The 14,113-nt window shown below is 47.0% G+C and overlaps 1 protein-coding gene across 4 annotated transcripts in view; it reads left to right on the plus strand.

Moving 5' to 3' along the window:
• BGN (biglycan) overlaps positions 1-14,113 on the plus strand; it is a 132,035-nt gene that overhangs the window by 95,797 nt on the left and 22,125 nt on the right. For all 4 annotated transcript variants that reach the window (XM_063936319.1, XM_063936317.1, XM_063936320.1 and 1 more), the window contains exon 3: positions 13,483-13,595. In XM_063936319.1, the coding sequence (XP_063792389.1) occupies positions 13,483-13,595 (113 nt within the window). The remainder of the gene's footprint in view (positions 1-13,482; positions 13,596-14,113) is intronic.

Consider the following 14,113-nt stretch of genomic DNA (forward strand, 5'->3'; position numbering starts at 1 on the left):
CATGTTTTCCAGGCCTCCTGGAGACCTGTAGAATTGTCAGTTAGGAATGAATGCAGCACATCTTAATTAGTAATGACTACACCTGTGCACCAGCTAGGTGATCTGGAAAATGTGTACTGTTGGTAGATCTTGAGGACTAGTTTGGCCAGCCCTGTACTAAAGACTTAAGTTTTGCCATCCCAGCAGTTGCAGGTTCAGCTTAGAGTGTTGCCACAATTTAGACACATTTTGTGGATAAGGACTGGACAGTGGCCCTCATGCAGATGTGGTTAGAGTTGCAATTGCTGCTGCTTACATGGAAGCAGCAGTGATACTCTGATATCGTAATGCAGCAGGGTGCATCTGATGTAAGTAGACGCCTCCTGCTTATCGGATGATCTCTGACACCATCAGCCGGCTGCGAGTCCCATAGGATCGCACAAACCGGCCACCACAAGACCTACACAGAGGCCAGGAAATCTCAGTCCTTTGACGGAGATCCTGGCCTCATCCCTTCCCCGCAACGGCAGCGACACACCTCCATTTGGAGAAACTGAGGTCGTCTTCGCCCACTCCCCGCCTCCAAACAGCATCAGACAGTTTGATGCCGTCCCGTGTACTTTGCAGCACGCGCCGCAGATCCTCCAGGATCTGAATGAGGGCCGGTGCTGAATAAATCTGGCATCTTTCGAAGCTAATTCTGCGTAAAATGTTTCATTTGCGTTGCCCAAAATCCACGTATTCAGATGTGTCAGTGTGCAGCTGGACAGCACTGAGAGCTGGATCTTTTCAAAGGCAGAATAAACATCCAGACGACCAGCCATATGTATATAGTCAGGGTTTTATTATACTAAAGTATTTCCCAGGCCTTAAGGGACAGCTTCTTTACTCTGGAAAGGCAAAGAAATATCTTTGTTTGAATTCCTTCGCTCAGTGAAAACCTTCAGACAACCGGTGCTCAGGGTCCCATTAGAAGGCATCGTACTTCACTGTGGAGAGGAAACAGTCGGTGATTTATGGAATCGGAATGTTTACGGTAGATATGATTGGCTGGTGAGAGATGGGAATGCTAAAATGCTTCAACTATAAAAAGGCCTTTCCTGCCTAATGGCCCCTTTGGCGATATTGTAACAATGACGCTTGATTATAATGAAACCATCCAGAGTTAGTAAATTAGATGATGTGGTTTGTGTTACAGACAAGAAAGAATTAAACATTTTCTAAAGCTGAATAACCACAGATTGACTGAGTCTGGGAATATCACTCCACGCTTATACTTAATTGATGGATGGAACAGTCTTGCAGCAAGGGTGGGTGCATGGTGGCTGACTAAGGGTCATATGCATTCATTATTGCAACTTGGTCTCGATAATTATTGCGGCAATAAGAAATTGAGGATCATAGGGATTTATCTATTTTAACGCCACTCCGTCCCCGCTCGTCTCCACACATGGGCCCTCATTCGCTAGCTACTTTTTGCAGCCGTGCAAACGTATAGTCGCCGCCCATGGGGGAGTGTATTTTCGCTTTGCAAGTGTGCGAACGCATGTGCAGCCGAGGGGGACGAAAAAGTTTTTTGCAGTTTCTGAGTAGGTCTGAACTTACTCAGTCCTTGCGATCCCTTCAGCCTGTCCGGTCCCGGAATTGATGTCAGACACCCGCCCTGCAAACGCCTGGACACGCCTGCGTTTTCCCTACCACTCCCAGAAAAAGGTCAGTTGACACCCATAAACACCCTCTTTTTGTCAGTCTCCTTGCGAACGGCTGTGCGAATGGAATCGTCGCTAGAATGCTGTTCGTACCCGTACGACGCGCGTGCGCATTGCGGTGCATACGCACACGCAATAGTAACCTGATCACTGCGCTGCAAAAATCGGCAGCGTGCGATCAACTCTGAATGACCCCCCATGGTCCCGTCCCCGCTGACCTTTTTTCCCTGTCTCATCTCCCCGGTTCCGGAACCTGGACCAAAACGTGTTGAATTTGATGCGGGACACATGGATCCACAGCTAATACAACAATCCACGTGGCTTCCGACAAGTCAGGAATTCCCGACTTGTCGGAAAAAATGGCCCGGCATTGAATAGGTCGGAATACCTTCTGACCTAAATCTGTCAGAAGCTGCCATCTTTCCGACAAGACGGCAGCTTCCGACACTTATTGAATATACCCCATAGGGGGTATTCAATTAGCTCCATTAATGTAGGAGCTATTGAATTTGCCCCCCTGCCTATTCAGTTGAGGCCTGATTTCACCCATTTTTTAGGGAAATTTTCACCAATGCCTTTTCACCTTTTTTTTAAGTAAAAAGGCAATGGCGAAAAATGCCTCCAAATTGTCGAAAACGGCCCGCGTTTTTGCCGACGCAGGTGAGAAAACGTGCATTTGCCAATCCACATGTTTTTCGCTCCTGCTGAATTTTTCACCTAGGTGAAAAATACAGCCCTGCTTTTGAATAAGGTGAATCCCCATTCTACTTAAATGTAGTGAAAAGTCCCATTTTTTCACCTATGCGAAAAAAACGGACCTATTTGAATACCCCCATAGGGTGTCCCCTGCAGCTGCCCCCTACACACAGTTCTTTAACATTTTGAAGGGGGGCATGGCCACATCTTCTTGGAAATTTAGGCACACCCATTTCAGTACCTGGGCCAATCACAGCTCTTGACGACTCTGCATGTTGCCTGCACATATAGGACACTGGGAACACAAATAATTTGTCTGATGTGCATGTTATGGGAAGGTTACGGCCGTGTCAGTGAAAGCACTGGCGTTCTCAGGCGTATCGCTGCTTCCAAAGAGACTGCGTTCACTTCAGACGGATATACTGCGCTATGGCAGGTGCAAGTGTCGCTGGTGCACGCGATGGAGCGCCGATGGCAGACTGAACCACAGGAGGTGTTACCGCATGCATTGCGCAGATAGTGGGTGTCTCAGGGCTTGCACGCTAAGGTGTGCGCTAGTGCACCAGGCCTTCTGTGAGCTGAACACACATTCAGCAGAATGCAGCCTTTCTATTAAGTACTGTAGCTAGATGGATGGTATTCATGGGGCCGGAGGTCAGCAGACCAACGGTCACATGCCCTTCCCCAAAATCCCGCCATCTCACTATCCCGACGGTCAGCATGCCGATCAACAGGGACTATTTCCACTCGTAAGTGTCTACAACACCCATAGAGTGGGAATAGAACCCGTGGCAACCGCAGATAGCCACAGAGCCCGCAGTGAGCACGCAAGGGGCTTGCTGCACTCGCCCCTCCCCGTCGGGATCCCGGCGCCTGTATGCTGCAGGGATCCCAGCATCGGTATGCTGACCGGGCAGTCAGGAGACCATTGGTCAGCCATACTACACCCTAACCAGCTCCCCAATATGCCCAAACCATGCACAGATCAGTCCAACTAATGCATGCTGTGAGGCTTTTCCCTGCTCTGTTATTAGGTAATGGATTATGTACCCTTTATCTGTATACAGTCGTCCCGTTTCAGAGTTGCATGCAAGTCATTCGCAATTGTGTCCCGTAGGGGGTGTTTGGGGGACCGCTCTGTGAACATCATCCACCCAGTGCAGGAAGAGGCTGGGGATTGCCCAGCAGCTCCTGAAGCACTGGGCAAACCCCCTGCATGACGAGAAAGACTGCGTAGGGCATATAATGTGACCGAGCAGCATAAACTCACCGTCTGGGCTTGCGGCGCGCCTCTCAATGCATCACCTTGGCTTGGAAGGGGTTAATGTTTTGTGGCGGGAGGAACGTAGGGAGAACGTTCAGGATCTTGATTGGCTGGATCGTGGATAGGGGCTGGCCTGTCATACATATAGGCTGCTGACCTAGGACTTCCTGCCTCTTTCCAGTTTCTCGTGAGGCTGCTAACTACTACACAATTTTTATTACCTACTTCATTTTCCATACTCCATTATATTTCCTATCTCACTCTCTCTTGTTCTTTCCCTACTCTTCCTTCTATCCTACTCCCTGCTGTCTCCTATTCCTCTATTTTTCCTGTTCTTTACAGTGCCCCACTTTTTCTAATGTCCACCAGACCCAGGCGCAACGCAGGCCTCCCCGCCCGGCTCATGGACTCCTGGGGTCACACGTGGTCACACACCCACAACATCATGCACCAGGGGGTGTGGCCCCATAGACCCAAGGTCACTCCCCCTGCAGCGTGGGCAACACGATTTACAAAAGTTGGGATGTATACATATCTATGCAACCGCCCCACTCCTATGCTACCGCTTGTTCAAATAACCGCCACCATTGATTGAGCACACTTGCACCAGCCCTGCATGTGATATCAGACAGATCTCTGCATACTTACCATAGTCCACAATTCCGACTACACACCTACAGCCAGGGGCATCACTAATAGGGGTGACACCTGGTGTGGTGTATTTGCCCATAAAAAAGGGGGCATGGCTTTGTGGGTAAGTGAGGTGGCCTCATGGCCCGAACCCCCGTTTTTGTCACTCCAAGGGTCCCAGAGATGCAACACCCGACTCCTGTCACCCCGTTGTGATGCCACTGCCTACACCACGGCCACATTAAACTTAACTTACGCTCAAATGTCCTATCACTAACCAGTTTCATCCATTCATCTGCAAGTGGTGTTGCAATTAAGATCGATGTTCATGACTCGGAATCACCGTATAGATGCGTGCGTTCAGCTATACAGAGCATGTGTTGTGCTAAAAATGTAAAGATCCGCTTGCATTTTCTCTATTTATATACATACATACACAGTCTCCTCCTCGTCCTATCCTGTCAGATCTGTGCTACAGGCTTTAGAAACCTTTGCAAACAAGAGACAGATTCAGCATGCATCATAGGTGTCTAAAAAGAAGGTTGGCACTTGCTTCTGCAACTTTGAGCGTCATAAATATTTTCAGCTTATGGGGGTCATTCCGAGTTGATCGCTAGCTGCTTTAGTTCGCTGCGCAGCGATCAGGCAAAAAAACTGGCACTTCTGCACATGCGTATGCGGCGCAATGCGCATGCGGGTCGTACTATTACAACGAACGATGTAGTTTCACACAGGGTCTAGCGAAGCTTTTCAGTCGCACTGCTGGCCGAATAGTGATTGACATGAAGTGGGCGTTTCTGGGTGTCAACTGACCGTTTTCAGGGAGTGTTCGAAAAAACGCAGGCGTGCCAGGAAAAACGCAGGCGTGGCTGGGCGAACGCAGGGCATGTTTGTGATGTCAAAACAGGAACTGAATAGTCTGAAGTGATCGCAAGCGCTGAGTAGGTCTGAAGCTACTCTGAAACTGCACAAAATTATTTTGTAGCTGCTCTGCGATCCCTTTGTTCGCACTTCTGCTAAGCTAAAATACACTCCCAGTGGGCAGCGGCATAGTGTTTGCACGGCTGCTAAAAAATGCCAGCGAGCGATCAACTTGGAATGACCACCTATGTTTTAGTAACAGAGAAGTGGATTGGTACGTGAATGATAGGACAACTGTAATTATATTATTGTAAATGGGCCAAGGTGTACTTATCACACGTCATTTCCATGAAGGGGAAGTGTTCGGCTGTGCAGGGTCCCTCAGGGATGCCATGCTGGCAGTGGCTGTGCAATGTCTGTCTTCCCCTCAAGTTGTTTGTAAAATCTGAATGAGATCAGGGGGATTCCTCCTGACATGATACATCGCAGGGAATTTGCCAACAGACAACTCATCCGACACTTGCAGAGTTTATGGAGGCATCAAGTTGTGGATTTATTATTTCTTCATTAAATTGGCTTATATTTTTCCTCTGAAAATGTCATAGTACTGTACTTCACATCCATGTTTTATTATGTGTATCTCCTTGCTGACAGCACCTCCTTATATGTCCCTAACTCAGGGGCTAGTTCAGAGGTGGACGTTAATTGCACCGCTGCGGCGTACAAAGGACATATGCAAAAAAGTGCAAAAGCCGCAGGATGCATCTGTCGTTAAAAGATGCCGACTGCGAGCTTCTGCAATCCAAGGACGAAGCATCAGGTCAACTGCGTGACAGTCGGACATCTGAGTCACCCTCAGGTCACTCAGGGGGATCAATATGTATTACCAACGGTCGGGATGTCAGCCACCAGTATACAGACAAACAGCATCCCGCCCGTCAGTATGCCGGTAGCGGGGCGAGCGATAGGAAGTCCCTTGCGGGCACGATGCGCTCGCCACAGGTTCTATTCCCACTCTATGGGTGTCATAGACATCAACGAGTGGGAACAGCTGTGAGCCAGGATTCCGGTAGGCGGCATTGTTTGCAGTTGGGATATCGGCGTCGGTATCCTGACCGCCGGCAATGTAACTGCATCTTCACTCAGGATGTCCGATGAAATCACACTGCCAGAGCCAATCAAGCTACAGCTAGAAATGCAGCCACCAGTTTCAGCACGCCCAGAAAACAGGACCGCCACGCTCCCTTTTTATGGAACGCTGCTTGTCACCACTTCACACCAACAGCCTGTCAATCATGCTGTGACATTTGGATCACTGCAAGCAACATCACAGCCCCAGATCTGTACAGGCGCAGTTCAGGTTTACGTAGATCCAGAATTACCCTGAACAACCCTAACTCCCCCCGCAGGACAAGGTTGCCCATTGGAATCAGGACAGCTGTGAGTTATGTATTAGTGTCCCGGAGCTGGGAAACAATGCTCTAGGGGGAGACTCCGGCTGATAATTTAGTGGGTGTAGAGCAGGTTTCCCAACCACGGTCTCCTAACAGTCAGGTTTTAAGGATATACTTGAGCACAGGTGACTAAGGGGGACATTTACTAAGCAGTGATAAGAGCGGAGAAGTGAGCCAGTGGAGAAGTTGCCCCATCAACCAATCAGCACCTCTGTACCATTTTATAGTATACAAATTATAGATGTTACTTCAGTGCTGATTGGTTGCCATGGGCAACTTCCCCACTGGCTCAGTTCTCCGCTCTTATCACTGCTTAGTAAATGTCCCCCTAAATAAGTACCTTAGTTGTTTTGATCTAACCATCTGCGCTCAAGCATGGACATCATTAAAACCTGGAGTGTTAGGGGTAAATTTACTAAGATGGGAGTTCTATTTAAGATGGGATGTTGCCCATAGCAACCAATCAGATTTTACTTTTCATTTATCTAGCACCTTCTATAACATAATACCAGGAATCTGATTGGTTGCTATGGACAACATCCTATCTTAAATAGAACTCCCATCTTAGTAAATTTACCCCTAAGTGTGCCTTAAGGACTGTGGTCGGGAACCTCTGCTTAGGAGGGATAAGGTTATTTAAAAAAAAAAAAAAAAAAAAGATCCTGTTTAATCAGAGCCGGCCCTAACCAATATGATGCCCTAGGCAAGATTTTGGCTAGTGCCCCCTAGCACCACTGCTGGTTCTGCCTCTGACCTTGCACTTCTTTCCCAGAACCATCACCCCTCAGCCATAGCAGTCCTTATTTTGGTGTTTGTACCCCCTATATTTAAAATAGGAACAGTTCGCACATTTGGCGCACAGCCCAAAAAGGGGTGTGTTTTTGCTGGCAAGGGGCATGGCCACACAATAGTAACCCCAATTCCAAATACGCCACACAGTACTGCACTTTATTCACATTTTATCATGCGATAGTGTCCATAATTCATATTACATCCCACAGTAGTATCACTTAACCTTAAACATTACTCCTTACAGTAGAGACCCTTATTCACATTACATCACACTGAATTGCTCCTTATTCACATTACTCTACACCCTATTGCTCTTTATTCACATTAGACAACACAGTAGTGCCCTTTCTATACGCAACACCACATAGAAGAGCACCTTAAACACATAATTCCACATAGTAATGCCCCTAACACATATGAGACACATTATTAATGTCCTTCTAAATATAATGTGCTTACACATTATGACAACCTTTATTAATGCCCTTTTATACATAATGTCCCTTACACATATGCCGCACATTATTAATGCCCTAATACACATAATGACACACACAGTGCCCCCTACACATTTGATGCACATTATTAGTGCCCCTATACACATAATGACACATACAGTAGTACCCTGTTACACATACAGTATGCCACACATTATTAATGCCCTTAAACACATAATGACACACATAGTGCCCCTTATACATATGTTGCACATTATTAATGCATTTTTACATGACACACATAATGCTCCTTACACATATTCCGAACACTACTGCACAACCAACCCACTCACATGCACACAGCACTCACACTTCCACTAACACTGTGACCTCTGCCTCTGCTTGGATACAGATGTGTCCTCATAAATCTTGCCTCAGTGCTAACGTCGGGCAAATTTTTTAATGAAAATGCATCTTATTTGCATTGTTATGTGGCTAGGATGCACAAGCAGCTTCTGCTGATTAGAATGATATACAGCATGCCTATATACTGTGTGAGACTGTGGCTGTATCTGCATATGAAATGCTACACAAAGAATATAGGCATGCCGCATATCATTTTAATCAGCAGAAGCTGCTGATGCCCCTAGGCATATCAAATGCCCTAGGCAATTGCCTAGTTTGCCTATAGCTATGGCCGGCTCTGCGTTTAATTGTTCCTCCTCAATGTTTTTCCCAATTTTACCCCCATATTACATTTTGACACTTCCACATTTCCCATTACGTAAATATTTTTTGTCCAATTTCAAGCTTTTCAGTTAAAGAAAATATACACCCCCGGCCGATACCCAGACGTGGATGGAAATGTTTGCTCACATGTGTCAGCCATTGATTCATTTGAATCTGCAACTGTGAATTTTAAACAAACTCTAAAAACTGTGCTGCGAGTGGTGCGGCTGCGGCTGTAGTGAGCCGTGAAGTTGGCATTGCTAATTGACAACCTATTTAGTAAAGACAAACGTGAGTTATGTGGGACCCACTCCCAGCCAGCTGCTGTATACTTTCCCCCAGCATGCTCAGCGCTCTGTATAATCATTTCCATTACCGGCCAGCGCAGAGAGGGGGCATTACCATGGGGTAATGAAAACCAAAGGGGGTGATGTGTTTTACTAAGTGAGCAGAAGCAGAACAGGTAAAAGTCTGACCCTATGGAGGAGAAAGTGCCCTGCGGGATACCCTGTGTGGCAGATGTCTGACTGATGACATTTGCCAGAAACTCCTTGGTACATACTGATAGAGTCCTGGGAATGTAAAGATCACAATGTTAAAAAAACAACACAAAAAACACATAAAAATAATCATGTTAAAAATATGCAGCTGTGCAATCCGCATTACATAACTGCATAAGCATGCTCTGGGTTGTGCAACGTAAATATGGCAAATATGTTGGATTTTAATACATTTCCGGCATTGTTAAACCTTAAAGGTTCCAAGCAGCAATTATAAAGGAATGATAAATCCATCATTTTTCTTCTCTTATATTACATGGGGGCCGCGGGTCGTACTGAGGTGTCACCCTTCCAGGGGGGTGACACCAAAATGGCGGCTCCTCTGCAGTGACTGGGAGCTGGGTGCTGCAGTGTGACATTCTCCTGCAGCGCCCGACTCCTGTCATTGAGAAGAAGCTGACATTGCAGACACTAGTCACCGGGGGCAACCCAGCAGCTCCGGGGCTGTTGTACCACGCCCCCAGAGTGATGTAACTGAGGATGGGGGGGGGGGCAAGGCTATGCCCTACCAACGATGACACGCCTCCTTTTTGGTCGCAGTTCCGCCACTGCATTACATACAAATTTGGTATCTTCTATGATTTATTTCTACATCACTGAATAATGACTTACTCTTGAGTTCATAAAGAATATGCCACAGACGTTCGTATACGGGGCGTCATGTACCAACCTTGCGCGGTACATCCCGCTGCACCGCACCGACACCAATCGCATATGTACTTACATATGTAATTAGTATTATAAAGGGCAGCACTCTCGAGTCCCGATAAGAGCATTCCTTTGCAATGGCCGCCGGTCCCTGGACTTCCAGGTTTATGACCCGGAAGTCTATTTGCGCATGCACAGAAGGATTCAGCGGCCAGGGGGATGCTGGGATCGATCCAATCAGATCCCTCTGACAACACTGATGCAGAAAGAACCCCATAGGCTTACCCTCCGCATCAGAAAAACACAGCGGCCGTGTCTTAGTACATACGGGAAATGCAGTAAAACTACATTTTCTCGTTAGTACATCCCACCCATAGTCCATTAAAAGGTTACCAACAAAAAGAACTTGTAGTATTAGATGGGATGGAGCCTGCTATTATTCTGGGATCAAAACAGACAGTATTAGAGTAAACGCAGCGGCACTTGGAGACTTCCAACACGTCAAAGTGTATTGGAAAAAATCACAACATGAATACGAACATTTCAGGGTTACAAAACCCCTTTGAAAAGTTGAGAGGTGCCACATACACATATACATACACACACTCACAAACATCATATTTGTTTTCTATTTTCCTTTAATGGGGGAAGGCATACCTCCCAACATTTAGGGGAGTGGAGGAGGGACACTTGTGCGGCAAAGCCGCACCCAATTTTGAAAAGGGAGTGTGGTCTGTGTAAAGGGGCGTGGCTTCATGGGAGAGACACAACTGCAAGACACGCCCCCATTTTAATCACTCAGGGGGCAAGCCCAGCGCCCTGTGAGCTGCTGGCATGCCCCCTCTCCCTCTGTCTCCACCGAATAGACGCTGTGCGCAAGTGTCTATTCTCTGCAGCGAGTGCAGGAGCCTCCCAACACCCCCCCCCTCCCTTCCCCACCCCCCACACCCCCAACCGCGGGACAATCCCAAAAAACTGGACTGTCCTACGAAAATCTGAATAGTTGGGAGGTATGGGGAGGGGCACCAGACTTCACCTCGCCTCCGGGCGACTGGGATGAACTTACGCCACTGCACGGGGCCACACTTCCACGATTAGGCCACACCCCCTACAGTACCCAGGCCCAACCCCGCTCTCTACGGCCCTGATCGCACATAACGAATGATGTAGATGAACCATGAACTAGTTTACTGGGGCCCTAATAGGCGGAAACGCAAACTCTTGGGTTGTATAACGTGGAAATGTCATCAGCCGTCAGCATCAAAGCCACAACTAACAAGGTGAAATGTGTAAGTATGTTATGCAAATGGCAGAAAGCCACTATTTTATTTGCCTGAGCCATCTGTGTCCACACTATACTCAAGGAACACTTATGCAGAGTTGTTGACAACTTGGCGCAGAGTTGTTGGCAATAAGGGCGTAAATTCCTCTAAGAGCACCACAAAGGACTGTATTTCTGTACATATGCCTAACCGTACACATCTCAGGTCTGCCCCTACAGCGTCAGCACAGGCTTCTGGTTTCCATCCTCATCATCATCTTCATCATTGTGCATTTTCATCTGCTCTGCTACAAGGTGTTTGCACGCCAGTACTGCCCCTTTCCTCCTCTCCGGATGCAGAGACAGGATTGTGCAAGTCTTAAGCGCATATGCGTGCGTCCATTTGTTGGCGCTACATACACTGTTGTACATCCCACTCTGCGTCAGAGCAATTTGCATGTAGGGAACTAGACAGACGTTTCGTTTCATATAGTCACTGGAAAATCAGACGATTCCAAGGCACACCTTGTATAAAGAAATTGTTTAGGTTGGATTAAAGCAACAAGTTATAGTGGGTACTATTCTTCCTCAGTTGTCAAGGAAACAGAAAAACTTATGATTCATATATATAGAGACTAAGGGGGACATTTACTAAGCAGTGATAAGAGCGGAGAAGTGAGCCAGTGGAGAAGTTGCCTATGGCAACCAATCAGCTGCTCTGCACATTTTTATAGTATGCAAATTATAAATGTTACGTTGATGCTGATTGGTTGCCATGGGCAACTTCTCCACTGGCTCACTTCTCCACATTTATCACTGCTTAGTACATGTCCCCCTAAAGGGGGGATTTATCAAAGCTTGGAGAGAGATAAAGTGCAGCGAGATAAAGTACCAACCAAACAGCTCCTGTCAGTTTACAGGCTGTGGGGTAGATGTATGAACTTCCGTTATGGGGTTTAGTGGTATCAGCGCACATTACGTACACTGATACCATTTCTTCCCCATGTAGTAATGTTGAGATGTGTCGGTAATGACGGGGCCGCCCCGGTGTACAGATGGGTCCACGGTTATCTTGACTAGTTTTCTGCGCCTAGGCACAACATGATTTATTAGCATAAACCATTAATCTATTGTTCTCAGCTGCAATACAATACAGAGAACAATACAGCAGGGGATTAAGTCATTACAGCAGGGGATTAAGTCCGATTGGTCAGTCTCAGTTAATCCTATTAAAGGTCAAGATAAATGTGGACCCATCTGTATATCAACGCTGCTATCTAGAAGATAGCATGCCGATGTGTCGACACATGCATAGCACTATCCCTGGCTGTCGGCTTCAACAGCCAGGGATTAAACAATAATTTATTTATTTTTTTCAATAGCCCAGTGGTTGCCGCTGGGGGAAAAAACAGCTGCACATGCGCACAGAGCCTAACCCGCGATATAGAAGAGCCAAAGGAGGGAGCGTGCACATGAGGAACAGGTCATTTAACACTCTCCCTCTTCAGAAAACTAGACATTAATACATGCTGCCATAATCTGGATCCCCTTCACCATGATCCAGAGGTGAAGGGGTCCGCACAAATAATATCTGAGCCTGCAGCACAACACATCTGCCCCTGTGTTTGAAAAGTGGCAGTTGAGAGCTGATTGTTTGGTACTTTATCTCTCTCCAAGGCATCTCCCCCCCAACCTGTATCCATCGGGAACTTAGAGGGACGTTTACTAAGCAGTGATAAGAGCGGAGAAGTGAGCCAGTGGAGAAGTTGCCCCATCAACCAATCAGCAGTTCTGTATAATTTTATAGTATGTAAATTATGGTATCCGGACTCCAGGTCGACAACAAAAAGGTCGACACACCTTAGGTCGCCGCCAATTGGTCGACACACCTTAGGTCGACATGGACAAAATGTCGACATGAACAAGGTCGACATGGATAAAGGTCGACATGACTTTTTCACAATTTTTTTCTTTTTTGGAACTTTTTCATACTTAACGATCCATGTGGACTACGATTGGAACGGTAATCTGTGCCGAGCGAAGCGGAGCGGAGCGAAGGCACCATGCCCGAAGCATGGCGAGCGAAGCGAGCCATGCGAGGGGACGCGGTGCACTAATTGGGGTTCCCGGTCACTCTACGAAGAAAACGACACCAAAAAAACATAAAAAACTAATGTCGACCTTTTTCCATGTCGACCTTTGTCCATGTCGACATAAGGTGTGTCGACCAATTGGTGTCGACCTAAGGTGTGTCGACAATTTTGTTGTCGACCTGGAGTCCCAGACCCGTAAATTATAGATATTACTTCAGTGCTGATTGGTTGCCATGGGCAACTTCTCCACTGGCTCACTTCTCTGCTCTTATCACTGCTTAGTAAATGTCCCCCTTAGTGCATGCATACAGCTAGAATCCATAGTTTTTAACTATGCAACCATTTACAAAATGTTTATTTCTGTTTTAGGTCTGATAAGTGTGCCCAAAAACATTCCCAAGGACACCACCCTCCTGGACCTACAGAACAACAAAATAATGGAAATAAAAAAAGACGATTTTAAGGGACTTACCAGCCTATACGTGAGAAACGCTTACACTTACTGTTATATTCTGTAGTAGAAACTCAGAGGTCCAACACATAGCTGAATGTAATTGTGCTATTTATGAGTTACACTGATGGGCCGGAATAAGGCCAGGGCAACGAAGGTGTGGGTACCCCATTACTAAAATTGCTGCCAAAGATGACCCCACTTCCCCACGAGAGACACTCACTCTACCTGGCATCATGGAACAGCAGCCTGGCCTGGGACAGCGCCGGAGCAGTAGATGAGCCACCGGAGGGAGACTGCTCCAATTGCAAAAGCAGTCCCCTAGTGTGTGGGGGGCCTGGGCGGCCGCCCCTGTCGCCCCTCCCTTAATCTGGAACTGCTTTTGGGGCTTGCTATTAGGAACATTACAGTAAATGGACACCTTTTATAAGCTGCAGCCTTAGGGGTGCATTTACAATTTATTGGTCCCGATAATTGCCATTTTTTTATCGTATATCGCGGCAGCAAGAAATGAAGTATCGCCTGATAGGGACCCCAACTGTTCCTCAA

The sequence above is a fragment of the Pseudophryne corroboree genome, chromosome 8 (genome assembly GCF_028390025.1).
Source record: "Pseudophryne corroboree isolate aPseCor3 chromosome 8, aPseCor3.hap2, whole genome shotgun sequence".
Classification (NCBI taxonomy): domain Eukaryota; kingdom Metazoa; phylum Chordata; class Amphibia; order Anura; family Myobatrachidae; genus Pseudophryne; species Pseudophryne corroboree.